General features: G+C 45.0%; 1 protein-coding gene across 4 annotated transcripts in view; it reads left to right on the forward strand.

Moving 5' to 3' along the window:
• The window catches only part of PHKA2 (phosphorylase kinase regulatory subunit alpha 2), a 78,672-nt gene that overhangs the window by 42,243 nt on the left and 13,491 nt on the right, over positions 1-22,938 (forward strand). Inside the window, exons 12-26 of one of the 4 annotated variants that reach the window (XM_069464351.1) lie at positions 3,165-3,272; positions 5,297-5,375; positions 7,929-8,063; positions 8,731-8,840; positions 9,937-10,081; positions 10,347-10,425; positions 13,870-14,045; positions 14,829-15,002; positions 19,286-19,379; positions 19,478-19,484; positions 20,444-20,562; positions 21,307-21,463; positions 22,246-22,325; positions 22,536-22,614; positions 22,723-22,852. In XM_069464351.1, coding sequence (XP_069320452.1) covers positions 3,165-3,272; positions 5,297-5,375; positions 7,929-8,063; positions 8,731-8,840; positions 9,937-10,081; positions 10,347-10,425; positions 13,870-14,045; positions 14,829-15,002; positions 19,286-19,379; positions 19,478-19,484; positions 20,444-20,562; positions 21,307-21,463; positions 22,246-22,325; positions 22,536-22,614; positions 22,723-22,852 — 1,672 coding nt within the window. Of the gene's footprint in view, positions 1-3,164; positions 3,273-5,296; positions 5,376-7,928; positions 8,064-8,730; positions 8,841-9,936; positions 10,082-10,346; positions 10,426-13,869; positions 14,046-14,828; positions 15,003-19,285; positions 19,380-19,477; positions 19,485-20,380; positions 20,563-21,306; positions 21,464-22,245; positions 22,326-22,535; positions 22,615-22,722; positions 22,853-22,938 lie in introns of all 4 variants that reach the window. The other 3 variants (XM_069464352.1, XM_069464353.1, XM_069464350.1) reach the window with 3 other exon arrangements.

The raw sequence follows: 22,938 nt of genomic DNA on the forward strand, positions 1-22,938 counted from the left end.
GAATTCTCAATTCTAGGCTGTTTGTCCCTCAGATGCTCCTGATGCTTTGAAGCTTGATTGCATTTGTGGGATGAAAAGGCCTTCAGAGAGCCGTATCTTCCCCAAATCAACAGGGCCCAGGGGAGATTGTAACTCAGCAGAAGCCTGCCATGTCACAGCTTGGTTGTAGGTGTTCTGTGGTTGAATCAGGCCCATGTGCCCATGGCTAAAGGACTGGCAGGGGCCTTTGAAAGCATCTGCCTCAGCTCTGAGGCTGTGGAACCTGTCAGAGCTCAGATAGTGCTGGGCTCCACCCTGGGACCAGACCCCAGGCTCAGGGCCTCCCCACAGCCCCACATTGCCTCCTAACGGGTGGTGCGGTTCCAGGTCATGGAAATATCTACACAGTGGACGCCCTCGCTGGGCTTCCTTCCCAAAGCAGTGGTATAGTAGACTTCCCTTTACTTTTGCATAGAAAATAAGTTTTAAAGAGTCTGATATTTTATTCTTAAGGCAAAAAAGATGCCACTGTGTACTACTTTGGGCCTTGATTTAATCTAAAAGGAACTATTAATATTATGTGTTAGATAATTGAACCATTAAACCAACTAGAAAATGAAAGAAAGGAGTTAAGTTTCTGTGAGAACTATTATAGAATTTTCCATTGCTAGGAGCATTGCATTCTTTTGCATTTATAACAACCCATCCCACCAGCTGGCTCACTGGCAGATTCACTGGGCAGCCCCTTGAGGTGGCTGTCTCCTTCTGGGTGGTCTCACTGAGCCTGGAACCCACCAGCCTGGACCCTTAGCCCTGAGCTCCGGAATGTTGATGGCCCCTCATCCCAGCACGAGCAGACTGCTCACATTGTCCAAGTTCGCTCAGGACTGATTTCGTTTCAGAGTTAAGGGCAAGACTTCAGACAAGAACTGGTCTTCCCTCATGACACAGATCAGGGTCTGGAGCCTTCCAGGGCTGTTTTCTAAGTGTCATAAACCCAGATCTCCTGTAAATATATTCATTTTACTAGGTGTGATGTGGGTGTGTGGGTGGGGACTGGTTACTTTCCAGCAACTACATGCTCATGTCCCTTATTCAGGTTGCTCCTTTTCCGGTACTGAGGCGTCTGGCAAAACAAAATTAGTAATGGGAGGTAATTTGGAACCTGGAAGCAGAGCAAGGGAAAATAAATGACTTCAGGGGTATTTTACTTATTTCATGGCTGGGAATAACCATCCCTATTCTACTAAAGGGCACATTGCCCTGACAGTAGTAAATGCTAGGTGTTATCAGCTACACTTTCCTTTCTGATGAACAATAGTAGCTACATGATGTAAAAAATTACTCTGCAACTTTCTCTCTTCTAAATTCCACACTGATCTTTGGGTTTCTACTTGTCGTTACAACGTCCTTCTTTATTCAGTGTGTTTACACTTCTGCGCTGCGTACCGATTGTGGACACGATTTTACATTGACTGTATTTTGTGTTGGCTGCTTCCAGATGACAGCTGGAAAGGTTCATCAGTCACATCAATAGCATGTAGAGACCCCTGGGAAGGATTCCCTCAGATGGGGCCACACCGGCCCATATGGCACCTGTGTGCAAGTTAGAAAAGGGGCCTTGTCCTCTGAGTGGCTGCGGCCCCGGGCCAGGAAGTGGCATGCAGCTTGGATGTCAGCCTCACTCATTTCCTCAGCCCAACATGCTTGTGCAGGGCACCACCATCCACAGGGCCCTCCACAGACAGCTGGAGACTAATGAAGTGTGCCTAGCAAATGTGGATTGAGCAGCCACTCCGTGCCAGGCACCAGGCTGGGTACTGGGACACAAAGGTGGTCACAACACCAGCTCTGTCTCTGTGAGCTTGCAGGCCAGTGGGGGCCAGGGGAGCTGGTCTAGGAGCTGGAGGGCAGCCACAGGAGTGGCAGCGGCAAAAGCATGGTGCCTTTGAGGACCTGCAAGCAGTTCGAAAGGACTCCAGTGCAGAGGGGGAAGGGACGCCTCCACGTGGAGGCAGGAGCTGGCCCATGGGTGGGAGGAGGACAGAGCCAGGCTGTCTTGTGATGTGGACACCTTGTCTGCTTTCTGTTCTTTGCATCGAATACTTCTCATTCTAGATCTTCGTGGTCTTTCTTAACACTACTTATATTTCAAATAGTTTTAATGTGCTGATTATTGTAAAAGTAATCTTGTGCATTACAAAACAGGCAAGATCCTGTAGAAAGAAGAAAATATTTATCTCTAATCCTACTGCTCAAAGCTCTTTTCACACTGTTATCCTATTTCATTTTGATTACTAATGACATTTAATTCTCTGTTTAGTTTATGCGCTTAAGGTTTTCTTAATGTTTGTTACTACTGAAAAAATTAAAATTTTACTAAATATATTAATAATATCACTGATTAATCCACAAGCAAAGAATGACTCGCTCATGGTGTGACTTTCCCCCTTGGTGAAGGATAAGTGTTTCCTATTTCCTTTGATTGACTTACATTTCCTGGAGGAAAAAAGGGGTCACTGCCATTACCCCCAACCAATGTTGTGATGAGTAAAAGCTCGAAGGCCAGCATGCAGTGTAGAAGAGAGAAAGTTGCAGACTAACTTACAGTGTGCAGCCAGCACTGCCCACCAGAAAGCGCACTGACACTTGTTTTGATGAGACAGAAGCCCCTGTTGGATTCTGCTTTTAGAGGCCCTAAAGAGGGTTAGCAGGCTGGTCGTACGCTTGATTCTCCTCAGTGAATGGTGCCACCTTCTGGTCGTTTTCTTGCACAGGCACATGGTTTGTAAACCCCTGGGGATGGGATAGAAGAAACCTGACAGGGCTGTAGGCTGTTTGCGCACAATACGGCCAAATGTAAGCATGAGCAGTGACAGTGCTGGTGGCCCAGAGCTGTGTACAAAGCAGGCAGGCCAGGCCTCCGGCGCCTGTTGCCTTGAGTGTGCTTGTGGGGAGAGCACTGCCCTGGGGCCAGGCCTGAATTCGAGTCCCACCTCTGCTGCTCACAGCCCCGCAGCCCCAGGCGGGCTTGGCCTCCAGGCCTCTGGATCCTGGCACTTGCACAGAATCCGTCTGCAGGATGAGCTCCATTTTGCAAATCCTCCACGCACTCCCCAGGGCAAGGTGCCATTGGCTTTTTGATCCTGTGACATTCTGACTTTGGGTTTTTCTCTCTTTGCCAGGTGGATGAAGAGTATAAGAACCCTCACACGGTGGACAGAGTTCCTCTGGGGAAGCTGCCCCATCTGTGGGGCCAGTCCTTGTACATCCTCAGCTCGCTATTGGCAGAGGTAGGGGACTTGGTGGCCTCACAGGCTGGAAACCATCTGATTGGAGGTGCAAGGAACCCTGGAAGAGCACAAGGCTCTTGGCCGGGTGTGAGTGTGGATGTCTTCCGCAGCTCCTTGCCTTTAAGATCAGCTGCACTGTGTTGGCTCCCAGGCTTGACTCCTGGCCTCGTGTGTCCACATTTACATTAAAACTGCTTCTGCGTCAGCTGCATGCCAAGCCCTCCCTAGCCCCTCCTGCCCGCATTCCTGTTCTGTGGCTAGAACCTGTTTGAGTTGATGGTCAGCAGCAGCTGGAAGCCTCTCAGCCAACATTAGCACATCTGACCCTGGAAGAAACAGGATTTGGAAAACTATTAGATTGGCTTCCAGCTGCCTCTGCCTCAGTCCTAGGCACAGGAAGCAGGAGGACTACAGAATTCTCTATGGGAAGAGACAGCAGGATTTTTTTTGTTTGTTTAAGACAGAGTCTTGCCCTGTCACCCTGGCTAGAGTGCAGTGGCGTCATCATAGCTCACTACAACCTCCAGCTCCTGGGCTCAAGCGATCCTCTTGCCTCAGCCTCCTGAGTAGCTGGGACTACAGGCGCATACCATGATGCTGGGCTAATTTTTCTATTTTTTGGAGTTGGAGGGGGTGGATCTCACTCTTGCTGGAGCTGGTCTCAAATTCCTGAGCCCTAGCGATCCTCCAGCCTCCCTGAGTGCTAGGCAGGAGCCACCACTGCCTGAGGAGGGGTATTATGTGGAAAATTTTGTGTCAGGTGTTACTTGCCCCCAGGCTTTGTTTTTAAAATGCAAATACTTTTGAGCTGCCTCAAAATGAATCCCCCAGTCCTAAGTGTGAGTGACTTTATCGGAAGGGCTCATCCTTCCTCCTGGGGAGGGACTGTGGGGGAAATAGCCCAAAGAAGAGGGCGGGGCTACCAGCCTCTACGGCTGGCCCACCCAGTGTGTTCTGCCAGGCTCTAGAAATGGGGGAAGGAGCAGTGGGTCAGAATGCTGCAGGATCCTAGTGTGCAAAAGACCAGGTTATAACTGTCACAGTGGACGCAGCCCACAGGAGCTATATTGCTGAGGTGGAGCAGCTGTTTCATGGGTACCTCTAGTCTCCCCAGTTTCATGGTCATGTCCTTGGGGTAGGGACTGTGTTTTATGCTTCTGTCTTTATTAGTAGGGAAAATGAATATATCTCCTTTGAAAAGCCAGCCCTGTCCCTGACTAGTTCTCTGACTTCGGGTAGACCTCTTAACCTCTCTAGGCCTCAGTTTCTTCATCTGTAAAGTGAAGAGGTTGGACTTGGTCATCTCTGTGATACCTTCCAGCTCTGGTTTCTGTATCAGATGAGAAAGGAGTAACTCTACTCTGCAACCTCCTTTCCAATGTACAGGCCTTGTGTGGGCCCAGCATTAGGTCTATTTCCTGCTCAGAACTCCCAAAACACCTCGATCCCCTCTCTTGGGGCTGGGATTATTTTTTGACAGTGGGAGGAGAGATGCATATTCCAAGAGCATACTTTGATGGTGGGGGCCTTTGTGTTTCAGAACAGCCAGCCCTGGGCCAAGTCCACACTCTGCACTTCTGCTATGCATGTTACCTCAGTTTCCCCACCTGAAAAATGGTGATGATGGTAGTGCTTGCCTGTTAGGTGGCCTACATGTGACAGTGTATATACAGGGGCTCAGCACAGCACCCAGCACATAGTAAGAGCTCAGGATGTATCAGTGATCATTCTTTTTGCTCATACAAGATGATGGACTTGACTAGCCCTAGAGAGTTAAGGTGCCAAAAATGCAATACCTTTATCAGTGGCAAACTACACTTGATCTTTGCCAAAAGGCCGAGAAGCGATTATCAGTGGCAATTTGAATGATACACTCTGTTTCAGAAAAAATAAGAAATTGACTCGAAAAAAGTAAAGAAAAAAAATACTGAATATTTTGAGCCCTAAAATATTTTGTTTTCAAACTTAGGTTTAAGATGAAATTTTAGTTAGTATTTCATAGTGTCAACGTTCCTCTTTCATAGGGATTTCTTGCCGCTGGTGAAATTGATCCCTTAAATAGAAGATTTTCCACGTCGGTCAAACCTGATGTTGTGGTACAAGGTTTGTGAGCGTGTTTACTATTCATATTTAACTTTGTAAAACCAATGTTATTTTTAATTCAGATTGTTTCCTGGTTTCTTATTTAATTAAAAAAATATGTACATGTGTATGAGATACCTTGTATAACTGAGTAGCTCCCAAAGGCAACTGTAGTCTACCCAAGCAAAGACTGACTTTCTACAAAGCAATTATTTTCTTGAATCTAAACCTTGATTGCAACTGGGGCACAGATGATTCATTGAGCATCATTTTTCATAACTGTTATTCTTTGAAAAATAGAACCTGAGCCTGGTGAAAACTCAGAACCCAAACAAGGGTTGTTTATTCCTCCCATGGTTCTGCTGTCTTTCCACCTTTCACCAGTGTCCACCTCGCTGGCCCTTCTCTTTAGCTGGCTCCTCCTCCAGAGAGGTGGGAGGCTGGCCTGACCACGTGACTCCACCTCTCTGTGCCTTAGGACTCATGCCCCCTCACTGAGTCGTCTTGAGATGAACTGAGATTGCAATGGGGAATGCTCTGTGCAGTGCCTGGCCTGTGCAAGTCCTCTTCCTCCCATCCTCTTAGGGAGGACCTCCTGGCAGCTCCGTAACATTTTTCATGCCTCATGGACCACTCCTATACCATCTAATGTCGCAGCACATTGTGTATGCACCTTGTTGCCCCAAGATGAGACTGCACACTTCTTAAGGACAAGGCCCACATCATTCTTGTAGCTTCTGTGTTGACTGGCACATATGCCACAGACACTGAAAGCAGTGATTGAATAGATAAAGAGCTCATTTCGGTGCACTTGCCACAATGCAGTGAGATGAGCTGCGGGTCATCACCCAATCGATGCCTTGAGGCAGGCCTGCCACGAGACACACCTGACTGTCACAAATTCTGATTAGGTCAAATGTGTGGTGGTGATGATGATGATGATCATCTCCACCTTACACGTGAGGCTTAGAGGTTACCCCACTCACTCGAGTACCCACCGCTGACAGCTGCAGGTGCGAGCCCATTTCTGCTGTCCAGGTGGGCTGATCCAGCAGGCTGCATCACCCCTGCACTTAACCAGGGCATGTCCTGGTAGGTAGCCTCTTAAATCTACAAGACTGCTTTTCCACCTGCAGGCTGGGACATGGTAGATCCTAATCAGCATCTTTTTAATGTAATAGAATAGAACAAAGTAGAAATTTTCAGAGGGTCTGGCGTGGAGTAAGAGAAGTACAGTCTCAGGAACTGATCCACGTTGCTCCCAGGTCTCCATCAAAACCACTGCTCTGAAAGAGTTCCTCCTACAGAGAGTGGCCGCTGTGTGGTTTTGATAAATGTGGAGTTCTGCACGGCATCGGAAGCTTCAGAAGAGAGAGGTGTTAAGGGAAGCCCCAGGCCAGCCCTATATGGCTGATGTTTCCATTTGCAGGGGCCTGAGGGATTATGTTTCATTCCTGGTTCAGTTGTAACTGGCCAGTTAAGCATGCTTGTTTGTGAAGATCATATGAGATAATGAATATTAAAATACTTTAAAAAGCATTACGTGCTATGTGACTATAAGGAAGTGACATTCAGTTCTCAATGGCATTTATATGTATTGTACATCCAGGCTCCCCCAGCACCTTAACAGCAGCCGAGCCTTTTTCCTCTGGCCTGAGCACTGCCCTGAGCCCCTCCCATTCCCAGAAGGCTGAAGATGGCACCAACCACTCTCCCTGTGTCTGTGCTCCCCTTCTCAAGCCCCTTCCCCGCACTCCTTCCCTTTGCCACAGCACCCTCCCTTCTCATAAAGGCCAGCAGTACCAGTGCAGCAGGTGCGGCCCAGCTGATCCCTGACGTGGCCCCAGCTGACCTTCAGGTCCCAGGTCTCAGGCACTCTGAGCTCCCTGCCTGCTGGAGTGCCACGCGCCCGGCCTCACCCACTGGAGATGGGAGCCAGGCCAGCTCTGGGGCAGCTCTTCCCCACCAGCAGGGCCCTGGGCTGTTGTTCTGGGTGGGCCAGACTGCTCCACGACCACCGATGTCCCTAATCGAAGGCCCACTTTCCTTTCTCTGATAGGAAAGATGTCCCCTCCTTTCTCTCCCTCAGTTGAAGCATCCCCTGCCAGCAGACTCCACCATATCACTTTTCTTTTCCCTGTCTTTTGGGAGCAGGGGCACAGACTTCTCCTGGCATCCCCCAAGCGGAGCTGTTTCCACGCCTGACCTGTGTGAAAAGGACACAAGACAGGTTTAGAATAAATGCAGACCTAGAGGGAGGCAAGACATTATTTGATATGGGGTGATTTGGCCTGGGACCTATTGAAGACAGTTTCTAGACGCCTCTTATCAGACTGTCTTGTACCTCGAGGACACTTGATAAATATGCACCATGGGTGTTGAGGGGTGGCAAGGGCAGAGAGACCAGGAAGAGCAGCAGGATGAATGCTGTCATTTCCAAAGCCAACCAGTGCATGGAAGAGCATGCTAATGTGTGTGTCATCAGGCAGAAGAGAGGGCAACAACTAATGCATAGCAATGTGTGGAGACAAGAGTCACAATGTAATGCAGATTCTCTGGTCTTCTTGTTCGCAGTTACTGTTTTGGCAGAAAACAATCACATTAAGGAGTTGCTGAGGAAACATGGGATAAACGTGCAGAGTATCGCAGACATTCATCCAATTCGAGTCCAGCCAGGCCGGATTCTTAGTCATATATATGCCAAGCTTGGTAGGTTTGGGGAAATATCGGGGCATTTTGGGCAAGGGCATCTTGGTTCTAGGTTTGGGGTCTGAGGGAGACTGTGATGTATGCAAGTTCTAGAGAATTGGGCAAAACACTAACGCAGCTGGTTCTGCCGCTTTGATGGGAAGAGAAATGGGCAAACAAGCATGTTCTTCTCACGCCCGTTCAGTAGATACCACCACAGGTCGGCTGTACGATTGGCCAGATCTGTTGTAAAATAAAGAGCCACCTTTGAAAATTCATGGTTAGAAGAGTCATGTGTGTCTTGATTATGCTTCTAATTTGTATCTGTAGTATCAGAAAATTTTCATTTAGCCCATTTAAATAGGAGAAGGGTCTCTTTACTTTCTGTAGAATCTGACTGCATAATATTATGATTCAATATTAAATAATTTAAAAGTAAACATTAATATAGTCCTTTTAATAGTTTTGTTCCATACAGACTGAACCATGTATATTCATATACACACCTGAAAACAAGCGGGGTGGGATTTGGTTTTATATTTAGCTTTGTCCCATTTTAAAGAAGGACAATGGTAGTAGAAAAACCAAACCCCAAAGTGTGTTGTCTAATGTAAAAATAAGCCTAACCTTAGCCTCAGTTGTTACTGCATTTCCTTTAACTCCAATTTCTCTTTTATTTTTAAAATAGGTCGGAATAAGAATATGAAATTGAGTGGGCGACCGTATCGGCACATTGGCGTCCTTGGAACCTCTAAACTATATGTGATTAGGAACCAAATCTTTACTTTTACACCCCAGGTGAGAAGAGCATTCTTTTATTTATATTAAGTTCTCTTTACTGCCTAGTAAGCTTTCCTACTTTGAATGTGGCAGAATTCTGCATACACAAGTTCAGATAGAGACAAAATGATACCCAGTACCTAGTGCAATTCCTCACTCATAGTAGGTGCTCAAAATTTGGTTGAATCAAATTGAGTGTGCCATCATTTCCAGTTATGAAATTCACACTTTTAGAAATTTGCTGGTGACGTGTCACTTGACTACAGCCCTTGTGCCCCTAATGGCAATAGTCCCTAACCCTTGTGTAGGCTGTCGTCAGACCCTCTGTGTAACTCACAGCCAGTCTGATTTTCAGGCCCTAGCCCCCTTACCGGGATGCTAAATATACTGATTATGGAACTGATTATGTTTCCAAAGAAAACTAGTCCCAAGGAAGCACGTACCAAACGTTTTCCACCCATTTGGGCAGCTAGAAAGACCAAGAGGGGATTGCTTTGGCAGCATGGGTCACAGCCCTCACTTACCTGGGTACACAGTTGGTCACGGTGTCTTGGGTCAGTGGCCCCAATCTACTCACTGAAATCCTGTGAGTTGTTTCCATTAGTAACAAATTTCAGTCCAGAGCTGAGCATACGCTATTCTAGAGGCCAGGAGAACAATTTGATTTTCATCAACATCAGGCAACGGTGCCTTTAGTTGACATTAACCAGGCCATCAGTCAGGTAAACAGAGTCTCCACATCTCACCTGCTCTCAGTGCCCCTGCTCGGAAAGCATCTTCAAACCCAGTAGCCCTGGAAGGAGTAGGAATTAAGGAATTATTGATTTGCTTTCAGAGACAGCGGCACTGGGCAAGATGCTTAAATCCCCATCTGTGAAGCTGAATATAGATTTAGCAGCACACCTTTCCCTTCTGCACTAAGATAGTGACAGCTCCTGGCAGGCGACAGACTAATTTGTTTGATCTCGAGGAGAGCAGCCCCATGACTGGGCAGCTTAAAGGCAGCACTGAACCTCTTTCCTGGCAATAAAACTCCAGGATTAGTGCTGCCCTGAGTGACAGCTGGTGGTTCAGGTAAACAAAGAGCTCTCACCTGGCCTGTCCTGCCTTTCAGTTCACCGATCAGCATCACTTCTACCTGGCCCTGGACAACGAGATGATTGTGGAGATGCTGAGGATCGAGCTGGCCTACCTGTGCACCTGCTGGCGGATGATCGGCAGACCCACGCTCACCTTCCCCATCACTCACACCATGCTCGGTAATGCTGGGAATTTGATCAGGCTGATTCCTGCCACGGTGGTGGTTTGGGCCATTTTCCAAATATTTAAAATGGCTCCTTTGGACAGAGTTAAGGACGGAAGGGGGTTCTTAGCAGTTTGGTTTCTTATCTTGGGAATCTTCTTTGCCAGAAGCATTTTAATTAGATTGTGTTGGTGAACGTATTTCAGTGTATACCAGGGGAAAAAAAGTATTCCCAGACTGAGTAAACTAACTCATCTTTTTTTTTTTTTTTTTTTCCTTAGCAAATGATGGCTCAGACATTCATCCTGCAGTTCTTTCTACAATTAGAAAACTAGAGGATGGATATTTTGGAGGAGCTAGGTAATTTGTGATTTTTTTTTTAAATAAGAGTAGCACTGACCCTTCTTAAAGTCTTTCGCTGCCTGTCTCCCATTTTTCATATCAGTTGCTGAACAGAGAAGCATGGACTTTTAGAGTAAAAGGAGGTTAAGACTTATGTAATCCAGTCTCCTGTGTGAAACTTGACTTATCTCTAAAATAGCATTTGGTTGATGTCTTTTAAGCTTTTATAGGTACCAGCAGGCCTCGGGCATAGGGAATGAATATACCAAGTCTCTCTGAAGTGACATTCTTGGAGCGCGTGTGTGGAATGCTGTGTGTGTTTCTGTTAAAAGGCATGGAAGAAAATGCCTAGTGCTTGGGATCCAGCAGGTGCTCAATAAAGGCTCCTTGCATTGACTTGAGTGTGCTGTCACCCTAAGAATAATTCAAAGAACTTGACAAATTCCTCAGTGGCCCTCAGAGCAGAGCTCCTGAATGGGCCTGCATAGATCACTGTTCCCTCGCTCTCAGTGGAACACGTTCCCTTCCTGTTTACAGGCCCAAAGTAGGACAGATGTGCCCAGGTATTATGCTTGAGCATCTTGAGCGATGGGGGCTTGCCCTCCAGGAAACCCCCTTCCATGTGTGTAGTGTCTGACTGTCACAAGGCAGAGGATTGCTCTACGCACCTATGCCCTCATCTCCCCGAATCCCCTGGGATTTGCCAGAAGGGCCCCAAGAGAACCTCACTGTGTAGCCTGGCCCCAGTGTGGCCTTTCTGGGGCTCAGGGAAGCTTCCGTTTGGTCCCTGATGGAATGCCCGTTGCCAAAAGTGTTTGGGAGTTGAAGTTGCCTTTTCTTCTCACAGCCTCCCACCCCAGGGACCCTGCTACCAAAGAAAAGTCACTGTCATTTTTAAAAATTGAAGTACAATACAGATAATATAACCTACCATCCTAACCACCATCCTAACCATTTCTAAGCGTACGGTTCAGTAGTGTTAAGTACATTCACATTGTTATGCACCCAGTCCCCAGAACTCTTCTCATCTCGCAAAAGTAAAACTCTATGCATTTAATAACTCCCCATTTCCCCGTCTCCCCAGCCCCCGGCAACCACCGTCCTTTCTGTGTCTATGAGTGTGACTACGACAGATAGCTCATATAATTGGAATCATGCAATATTAATCAATTTATGACTAGCTCATTTTACCTAGCATAATGTCCTCAAGGTTAATGGCTGTATTTCTCACTCTGGCCTCAGTGATTTGCTGTGCCCGCTGAGGTCACTGCCTCCACCCACAGAATGTGCTGTGGGTTTTGCTGTACATTTGAAGTGACCCTCGATCCAAGCTTTTCCTGGCCTTTCTCTCGGGAACATCAGCCAGATTGTCCCCAACGGTTTGCCGTGTACACTTCCAGGGCTAGTGCCACTACTGCAATCTGCATCCACTTTTGTACATTTTCCCTCCAGTTTGGATAAGTTACCACCTGGCATGTGGCATTGTAATGGAGAGAAAATACCACAGGCCTGTAATTAACCATTTTGCAACATAAATTCTTTCATTGAAATTTAATCATTGTAAAAAGGATATTGTCTGCAGTTAATTGAGTATTCGCAGTGTGTTCTATGTGCTGTCTCATGTAGTCTTCACTTTATGACATGGGCTGTATTCCCATTTGATGGACAAGGAACTGCAGACTCAGAGAGCCAGGGGCACAGAGGAACAGGTGCAGAAGCTCTGTGTGGACTGCCAGACCCAGCCTCTCACCCGCGGGCTGAGCTGGAGGAGGGTTCCCAGGCAGGGGCGAGCATGGCAGGCGCCACGGAAGAGACAGGAATGCCTAGACTCCTTCTCCAACACAATTCTTGATCATTAAAACCTTTATAATTCATAAATTATATTATAAAATTAATATAGTTATAATTAATTCTAACATACGTTATATAATTATAACTACATTAATATAATAAATTATGTTATAAAGATTATATTGCAAAGATAATTCTGTTTCTGTTAATTAAGGTTGAATCCCATTTTTACTTTTCCTCCAGTTAAAAGATTTTTAAAAAGCTGAACTCGCCCTGCACGCTGGATTCTACACCCTGAATCCACGTTGGGTAGCTCACTGTTCATCAAAGGCCTCTTTGAGCCAGCGCCTCTCTGCCTCGGAGCTCTCTTTAGCCTAATAAACCTGACTCCCTTCACCTTCATCACAGAAAAACTTTCCATTGCCTTTACCCACTCTAGCCCACCTAGTCCTCTTCCCCAGCCCCAGGGCTGGGGGAGTTTTTACTCAATTGTGGGAAGGCTTTCCTTTCCTTCAGACCATCTGTCTGCTGTAGCCCCTATGAATTCCTTTCCTTTGCCACCACCAGCTCCTTAACTGTATTTCTCAGCCTTTTAACCTAAGTCACAATCTGATGCCCGCAGCTCCCAGGGAGGGTTCCTGTTGTTTTCTGCTTCCTATCTAACATTTTCAGAATGTTTCTTTTTTTTTTTTTTTTTTTTTGAGACAGAGTCTCACTCTGTTGCCCAGGCTAGAGTGAGTGCCGTGGCGTCAGCCTAGTTCACAGCAACCTCAAACTCCTGAGCTCAAGGGATCCTCCTGTCTCAGCCTCCCGAGTAGTTGGGACTACAGGCATGCACCACCATGCCCGGCTAATTTTTTTGATATATATTTTTAGCTGTCCATATAATTTCTTTCTATTTTTAGTAGAGATGGGATCTCGCTCTTGCTCAGGCTGGTCTCGAACTCCTGAGCTCAAACGATCCGCCCACCTCGGCCTCCCAGAGTGCTAGGATTACAGGGGTGAGCCACCGCGCCCGGCCCAGAATGTTTCTTTCTGTGGAAATCCTCCCAGCATCTGGGGGTGGACCTGCAGAACCGGGACGCTGCCACCAGCTTCCGGTTTTTAGTGGCACGGTGCTCAGCTTAATGTCATAGGGCCAGGTGGGGCATCTGGTCCAGGCTGGAGATAGCCTGCCCATTGAATTTCTTCTAGAGAACTTGCCTCTTCCATCCTAACACCCCTGTCCTGTGTGACTGCACTTTGCGCTAGAGACTCATCATAACAGCGAGAGCGTGCCCAGAGAACTGCTGCTTCTCGTCCAATCGTTTTAGGACAAAAAACAAAGAACGAAAAAACATGGATTGGTTCTGATTAAAAGTGGTTTGCTCAACATATTTTATAAAACTTTTGGTTGTTTCAGTAAAATAGATTTGTATTTGTGTTGGGTTTGGGAGTACGAAATCAGCATGATTTATATGGCTTTTAATATGCTGTGTGCTTTCACTTCATACTTGCTATTGAATTTTTGTTTAATTCTTGGCTGACTACTTCTATGGAGCAATCTGCAGAGTAATATATTTATTGATTCTGGCAGACGCACCACCTGGTTGTTAAAAAATCTGTCAGTGATTCATAGAGGAAGTTTGTCCACACTCTACCTGTATCCCCAACATATTGTCTCCTTGGCAGAGTGAAATTAGGGAACCTTTCGGAATTTCTCACCACATCATTCTACACATATCTGACCTTCTTGGATCCAGACTGTGATGAGAAGTTGTTTGATGACGCCGGTGAAGAGAACGTCAGTCCTGACACCGATTCAGATCCAGGAGGATATTTGGAAGACATCAGTGATCAAGGTATGGGTTGGAATGATTTTGTAGGTGGTTCACTGAATTTATTTAAACCTTGGCATTGTGAGAAAATTGCCCTAAGACCTAAGCACAGACAATGATGGATAATTAAACTAAAAGCAAACAGAAAAAGGAGAGGTTTCTGAAACTTACACATCTTAAAATGACTAAAATGCCAGTTTAAAAACCTAAACTGCAAATGATGCCCTTGACAGTGGGGCTTTTTTAAACCTAGAAGAGTCTCAGGAACAGGGACTTTTCACAAAATACATTTTGAAGACAGAAACACACTGCTTGAATTTTCAAAGGAGTGGCAGAGCGATCTAGCTTTGGTTGGGTATGAATGATGAAACCCTAGGTATGTGACATTTCTCAGTCCGAACAAGGTTTGGAAGTGAAATGACCTGTTTTTTACTTTTGGATAGTAGTTGGGGTTAGGGCGGGCAGTTCCTTAAAGCTTAGCTCACTCGTGACAAATTAACACAAAAATACTAGACCTTGTCTTATATATTATTCAGTTCATCTTGGGATGATGAGACGTGGACACTATCTTGACTTGAATTTTCTTTTCCTGGGATGAAGTTTTTGTAAACAGTAAATTAACACACACATAACATTATCTCTATAAATCTCTTTACTCTTTGGGGGTAGGTGGGGGTGTAAATGTAGATATCTAGATGTTGTCTTCCACTAAGTCTATGCAGTGACATCTGCTACACACAGTCACTATTATGCAGTTCAGATATTTCTGCAGCTTGTTTTCATTGGCTCTTTTGCTTGCTTGTCCAATTACAGAAAGCCAGGATGAACTTGACCAGTATATCAACCACCTTCTGCAAAGCACATCCCTGAGTTGCTATCTGCCCCCTCTTTGTAAGAAGACAGAAGACAGCCTTATCTTCAGTGCTGTACACTCTACTCAAGACATACTTTCTGTGATGGCAAAAGCAAAGGATTTGGACGTTCCATGTACGTTATTAAGTCTTTTCTGCCTATTAAAATACCTTCTTTTATCAAGGTAATGCCTGGACATAATTAAAAGCCAAAGAATCCTAGAAGACAACAAAATGAGGCCCCCCCCCCCTTTCTCTTTAAAGGCAGCCACTTTCAACTCTTTTAGCTATTTCTTCTGGCATTTATATATCTATATTTTCTAAAATAATGTATGTATACTGCTGTCTTTGGTTGTGTCAACTTGATTCAGTACCTTTTGACTCACTGTTAAATATTTTGTGGGTTAGCATTTGGCTGTCTTAAATCACCATTCCTCTGCTTAATCTCCCCTAACCCACCAAGGGAGTTGTATTAAAGTTTAGTTAAATCAATATTCATTCTTGGTATTATTATATGTATGCCAATATTATTTCCAACTCAGCATTATAGTATGCTGTGATTATATTACCATATTTACTCTTTGTTTTTCCTAAAGTTGCCCTGGCTTTTCATGTGCTTTGCTTCCTTTCTGCATCTTCCAATGGCCTCGCAATACAAATTTCCACAAGATCAATCATATCAGTGAATCTCTCGATTCCACTACTTTTCTTAAAGTCCACGAGTCTCCTTCTATCTGGGCCAGTTGTGCTCTAGGCCTATCACATACTTAGTATCCTGGGAATTTCTTTGGTTCATCGTTAGTCGGATTTCCTGTTTCTTGAATCTGGTGTCTTCCCCTTTCTTGATATTATTTCTTTGTTTGGGTAGAGCACATTCTAGAATAGTTTTAATAGGTTAAAAAAAAAAATGGTGTGATGGAAAAGAGGGCATGGTGGTGACAGCCTTCAACTTGCATATTTCTGAAGTTGTCTGCCCCTCTGCCTTGGGTGCCCTCCATGTCTGGGATGCACTTTTTACCCTGAGATCTTCCTTCACCGTCACTCTGGATGGTGTCTTGACTTGTCTCCTGTGTTGGCTCTCCTGTTTTCTGTATCTCAACTCTTCCTCTTTCTTGTTTCATTCTCTTATTTTAGTGGCAGACATCCAGTAGTTTCTTGAGATATAGTGCATGGTGGGTAAAAATTGTTAAAACCTTACAAGTCTGAAAATATCTACAAATATTCTATACTCATTTGAGAGTTTAGCTGAGTATAGAATTCTAGACTGAAAATACATTTTTCTTCCAATTTTCAAAATCATGACTTCATTGTCGTCTTGTCATCAGTGTTACTGTTGAGAAATTAAAGCCATTCTGATTTTTGATCCTCCAAAAATAAACTCTTTTTCTCTTTGAAAGTGTTTAGGATCTTCTCCGCTCTCAGGTTCTGATATTTCCATGATGTGCCTTGATCTTAGCATGTTTTCATTCATTGTGTTAGGTAATCAATCAGTGGGTCTATCCAATCTGGAAATTTATGTTTTTCAGTCCTATAACGTTTTCCTGAAAAACTTTTTGATTCATTTCCTTCCTTACATCTTCTCTGTTCTCTCTTTCTGGTATTTCTATGATTCCAAAGTTGACTTCCTGGAGAAGTCTCTGTCATTTCTCTTCTGTTTTCCATTTCTCTATCTGTTCTGAGGGCAATTGCCTCAACTTTTTGTTCCACTCTCTTAATTTTTTTTCACTTTTGCTATCATGTTTTAAATCTTTGTTCCCCGAATTGCATCTGTTCTTATTTCATGCATGCAATGTAATTTATTATTCTAAGAATATTAATGACAGAGGTTTTTGTTTGTGTTTGTTTATATTTACATTTTCTTCTCTCTGAATTGTTTCCATTTCTCCCAAGTCACTTTTTCCTGTTTAAGTTTTTATCTTCCCCTTGAGAGTCCTCCCTCCATTGCCTGGTGCTCCTTGGTTATCTGATCATGCAGGAGCATCTCCAAGCCTATGTGGGGGGAGGGCTTATTGACTTATTGGGCCTGTATGGGTATAGGCTGGTCAGATTTCCTAGAGATACTCCACAATCTCCTACTTGAAGGGCAAGGGTCTGGTTGCCTAGAGCCATATAGTTACTTAATTCCCCTAAGGAATGTATCCAGGCCTTCAGATGTGCTGGTCAGTGCTCCCCTCCCCACTAAGACCCTCCCCCTTTTACCCTCTTCAAAGAGACACTCTGTCTTCTGTGAGAGTGAGCAAGGCAGTCACCAAGCTGTGTGCAGTTGAGGAGGGTATCTAGAGGCTCACTGCTTCTCAAACAGCTTCTCCCCACTCTTCCTTATTTTGGACACCTGCTTTGGACCCCCAGGTACAGCAAGTTCCTGAGACTTCTGAGGATTCTCTGATGTAAATCTGACTGGTTCTTGGATTTCTCCACTGTAGACTCGGGCTTTGGTTGCCTTGTGTCTGCTAAATCAGTTATCTTTCATCCATCAACTTTCCCATTTTCAAAATTTTGTTACTATTATCTTCTCTCCTGCTTTTCCCTATTCTTGAGGACTTGTCTTTTTCTATAATATACATAGTCATACAACACGTAACATTTCAGTCAATGACAGACCACATAGATAATGGTGGTCCCCTACGATTGTAATGCAGCTGAAAAGTTCTTATCATCTAGTGACATCATAGCTGCCATGACATTGTAGCACAACGCATTCATTACGTGTTTGTGGTGATGCAGGTGTAAAAAGGTATAAACAAATGTACTGCACTGCCAGTTATATAAAAGTCCAGCATGTACAATTATGCACAGTGCATAATAGTTGATAATGGTAATAAATTACTATATTGCTGGTTTATGGATTTACTATACTATACTTTCTATCATTATTTTACAGTATCGTCCTTCTACTTATTAAAAAAAAGTTAACTGTAAAACAGCCTCAGGCAGGTCCTTCAGTAGTCCGAAGAAACATTATTATCATAGGAGATGACAGCTCTGTGTGTGTTATTGCCCCAAAGACCTTCCAGTGGGACAAGATGTGGAGCTGGAAGACAGTGATATTGATAATCCTGACCCTGTGTAGACCTAGGTTAATGTGTGTGTTTGTGCCTTTATTTCTAACAAAAAGTTTAGAAAGTAAAAAATAAAAATTTTTAAAAATAGAAAAAAGCTTATAAGATAAGGATATAAAAAAGAAAATATTTTTGTACAGCTGTACAATGTGTTTGTGTTTTAAGCTATGTTATTACAAAAGAGTCAAAAAGCTTAAAAAATTTTAAAGTAAAAAAGTTATAGCAAGCTAAGGTTAATTTATTATTGAAGAATGAAAAATACTAAATTTTTTTGGATACATTTAATGTAGCCTAAGTGTCCAGTGTTTACAAAGCCTACAGCAGTGCACAGTAACGTCCTAGGCCTTCACGTTCACTCACCACTCACTCACTCACACACCCAGAGCAACTTCCAGTCCTGCAAACCCCATTCGTGGTAAGTGCCCTACACAGGTGTACTGTTTTTTAATCTTTTATACTGTATTTTTACAGTACCTTTTCTATGTTTAAGTATGTTTAGATACACAAATACTCACCATTGTGTTACAGTTGCCTACAGTATTCAGTACGGTAACACACTGTACAAGTTTGTAGCCTAGAAGCAATAGACTATACCGTCTAGCCTAGGTGTGTGGCAGGCTGTACCATCTAGGTTTGGTAAGTACACTCCATGATCACACAACGCTGAAATTGCCTAACAGCGCGTTTCTCAGAACAAATCCTGTCATTAAGTGACACATGACTGTATATATTTTCTGCAGTGTTAGTGGGGGATTGGGGAGAAAGTAAAAATTACAGTGTGTATTCAATTCACTAGTATAACCTGGAGGTTTATAAATACCTTTTAAATATGCATCATCTTTACCTTGAAAGCTTCCTATTCTCCTGAGATGATGTGATATAACCTGGAAGACAGAGATGGCTTAATGAATAAATATTGCTGATGATAATATCCAAAGGCAGTTAAAAAAACAAGCCCTAACTCCTGGCAGGGCTGTCCAGTACTGGACAGGAAGCCCAGTGACCTTAGACAAATGGTCTACCCTCTCCAGCTCTCAGTGTCCTCATCTGAAAGAAAATAGGGGTCAGGCTCAGTCACTTCTAAGGTTCTGTAAGTCCTAAGATGCTTTGTAATTTTCCCTGAATTCCAGGAGGGAAAAGTAAAATTGAGCTCTCAAAGCATGATCCATTCATTCCCTGCTCATTTCTTGTTCCCCCATTTAGCACATGATGTGGCTATATGATGAGTTCTTGCTGAAATTAAAGAAGTTACAATTCCTTCAGCTGGTTTGTGTTAAATAAGGAGTAGCCATGTACTTCTCAAAAGGACTGTTGTATTGCTTCTCCTCCTCAGACAGCTCTTTGTTCTTTTGTTCTGCAGTTGTTCCCATGACTTTGCCAAATAATGTTCTAAGTGTCCACCGTAAATCACTGAATCTTGTTGACTGTCCTGAGCCACTCCTGAAAAAGGTAAAGTATTTGGAATAGCTTTTTTTTTTTTTTTTTTTTAAGTGTAATGTTCTACAATTCTGGGTTGGTCCCAAGAACTCTTTTGAGTGGTGGAACTCAAAAGAAAGAGAATATTCCTTGATATCCAGGACCTTTAGGTTTGGAAGCTTTGGGTTGTGATGTGGACCCACCTAGTTGTCTGGGATCTGATTTGCATCAGTGTGTACACTGAATTTGATGCAAACCTTTATACTCTGCCTGTAGGAGAAGGCTACTGCCTTTCTGCCCACTCACCAGAATCTATGTAGCACCAGAGGAAATAAACCAGCTCACCACCCAGCCCTGTCCTATCTGCCAGCCAGCCAAGGTGGGACTACTTGCAGAACAGGGTGCAGGACTCCTTGTTCCTAACGTCTTAATGTAATTTTAAAAACCCGTAAAAGATTCCTCAGGAAAATAGAATCTCACGGTGTTCCTCATTGATTTCCATAATCTGTTACTTTATCCAGAAGTCTTCCCTGATTTTATCCCACATGAATAGAAAGACTCAGTGCCTGGTGGAGACTATTTTAACCTAACTTCAATTTTAGCTTGTTTAAAACATACTTTTTGTGTTCGCTTTGCTTTCAAAAAATATTTTAGTAAAATCTAACATAGATACAGAAAGGTACATAAAGTGTAGAGCTCAATGAATTGTCACTGAGCCAATATACCCAGTAAATGGCCACCCTCTGTGCCCCCTCCCCAGCTTTTCCTCCCCCTCCAATCCAAAGATAACTCTGCCATGATTCCTAACACCAGGGGTTAGTTTTGCCTGTTTTTGAACCTTGCGTAAATAAAACTCGCACGTATTTTAGCCTGTTTAGTCAGTTTCTTGCAAATGTTGACCAGCACAGTGATTCACTGATCAAAAATAGTCAGAGCCTATAAATAAAAAGGGACAAAAGAGTCACTGAGAAACGGGAACACAGCACAGCAACAGAGTTCTAAGACCAGGTTGATGTCTCACTTCTTGATCTTCTGAAAGTTCCCAAGCTCAGTCGCTCTCCCCGGCTCTCGGCTTCTGTATGGCCCACCTCCCGAAGATGACATCCAGTGGCCCAGAGATGACCAGGGTGAAGTGGACTGTGAGAAGCTGGTTGAGCAGCTGAAAGATTGTTCGAACCTGCAGGACCAAGCAGACATTCTGTACATTCTTTACATCATAAAGTAAGTATCTTCGTCCATTTGGGCAGCTATAACAAAATACTGTAAACTGGGTGCCTTATGCACTACAGAAATTCATTTCTCACAGTTCTGGAAGCTGGGAAGTTCATGATCAAGGCAAAATCAGTGTCTGGTGAGGGCGGGACCCACTTTCTCATAGATGGTGCCTTCTCGACGTGTCCTTACGTGGTGGAAGAGGCGAGGAAACTGTGCAGTCCCTTTTGTAAGGTCACTACTCTCATTCAGGGGGGCTCCACCCCATGACCTAATCATCTCCAAAAGGCCCTACCTCCTACTATCATCACCTTGGGGGTTTAGGATTTCAGCATATGAACTAGGGGGAAACATTTAGACCATAGCAGTGAGTTTATGGTCTTCGCCAGGTTGAGTTTTCTCAGTGTTCTTCATCCTTTTTCCTAGTCCTCTTGGTCTTCTGGCTAGCCTGGGTCGTGATTACATTCCCCCACATTACCCAGGTTCACCATGGTGAGACTTCCAGCCCCTTCTCTGGCTACTGACGCTGGTCTCCCAGGACTAGAAGACCGGGTGAGGCCAGGATCCCACAATGTCCTGATGTTAGGCTTCTGTTTCAAAAGACACAGGGATGCTTCGGTAGGACATAACCCTGTCAGTGACACGGAGGCACTGGACATGCTCGAGCACTCAGCAGAATGTGCAGTGATTCATTCTTCTCCCAGCCTTTAAACATTCCGGGCCATATTTCTGGATTTTTCTACCTCTTGACAGGGGTCCCAGCTGGGACACAAATCTCTCTGGACAGCATGGGGTCACCGTTCACAACCTTCTCAGCGAGCTCTACGGGAAGGCCGGCTTGAACCAGGAGTGGGGCTTGATTCGATACATTTCGGGACTGCTCAGGAAGAAAGTGGAAGTCCTGGGCGAGGTCAGAGAGACTGTGCCGTTGCCCTTTGTCCTCTCTAGCCCCTTGCTCTCTTCCTCTTCCACTTCCAATCTTCCAGTTACAAAGGCTCGAGGCAAGCACTATTTGTAAAGGAGACCTGTTCTTTAATCCAGAGATGGAGCAGGCCCTCCCCTCCCAGCCACCTGCTGCTCTGCGAAAGTGAGCAGAGGCAGGGAAATTCAAGTGGATTAGTTTTGTTCTTTCTTAGCTACAGAAAAAGCCTTGCCAAGAAACCGAATGAAAATGCTCTGTGGCCTGGCATCCTCTTAAACAGAGTTCTCTTTTTTCTGCACGTCCACAGTATGATGATCATTAATATTTATAACTCTGAGGCCCTGCAAAATCCAGAACCACTTTCTAAGACATTCGAGTTCAGTGTTACAGTGGTTAAGGTGAGATGGTCTTTATTATATGTGAATAATGGAGAAAGTGGTAATTTAGGACTATAATATGGCCATTAACTCTTACCATCGGTATCTTAGGACTCATTCCCGCCTTGTTGAATATCAGGGAGTCCATTGTGTTTGCTACAGTGGATGGGCATTAAATGCCTGCTAATGGGCCCTGCAGAGCCAGGCCTGGGCCACACATTGGAGACACCGAAACCATGGGGACTTAGTCCAGAGTCTAAGTATGAATTTTTCAAATAAAGAGCAACGTGAATCATAAAGTTTGTAAGGATAAATTTATGATCTTACTGGCAGTGCCCCTCCCAGTCATCTTTGCCAGTCTCTCTTGCACTCACCCTTGTCCTAAATGTGTAGGCGTGCACGGACCTGCTGTCACACCAGAAGCAGCTCACGGTGGGCCTGCCACCCGAGCCCCGGGAGAGGACCATTTCTGCGTAAGTCCTTGGCCCCGGGGCCCTCAGGTTTGTGGGGGGAGCCATGGGGAAAACATCGGTGCTCTCCACCGTTCGTTCAGGAGGAGGGGCTTTGTACAGACACTCTGTCACATGGGCGCTTCTAGCACAGAAAATAGGGATCTTCCATGGAGGGCAAGGAGGCACTGCCACAGCACCTCACCTTGTTCGTGACCTGATGCTCCTTCCTAGACCCCTTCCCCCGGAGGAGCTCACACAACTCATCTACGAGGCGAGCGGGCAGGACATCAGCATCGCCGTCCTCACGCAGGTCAGCAGCTGGCATGGGGCACACTGGCCACGGCCTTCCCTGGAGGGGCAGGGGGCCTCTCGGCCACCCCTGGGTCTCTGAAACCACGTCTCCGTGTGTCTGCGTCAGGAGATTGTGGTTTACCTGGCCATGTACGTCAGGGCCCAGCCCAGCCTCTTCGTGGAGATGCTCAGACTACGGATTGGACTGATCATTCAGGTGATGGCCACTGAGCTGGCGCGGAGCCTCAACTGCTCAGGTGAGACATGGCGGCTCCCGACCACGGGGAAGCCCTGCTCAGGTGTTCTCCAACTGGCCTCCCGCTCCTGTGGGCGAGCTCAGGCT

Source organism: Eulemur rufifrons, chromosome 30 (assembly GCF_041146395.1).
Source record: "Eulemur rufifrons isolate Redbay chromosome 30, OSU_ERuf_1, whole genome shotgun sequence".
Lineage (NCBI taxonomy): Eukaryota > Metazoa > Chordata > Mammalia > Primates > Lemuridae > Eulemur > Eulemur rufifrons.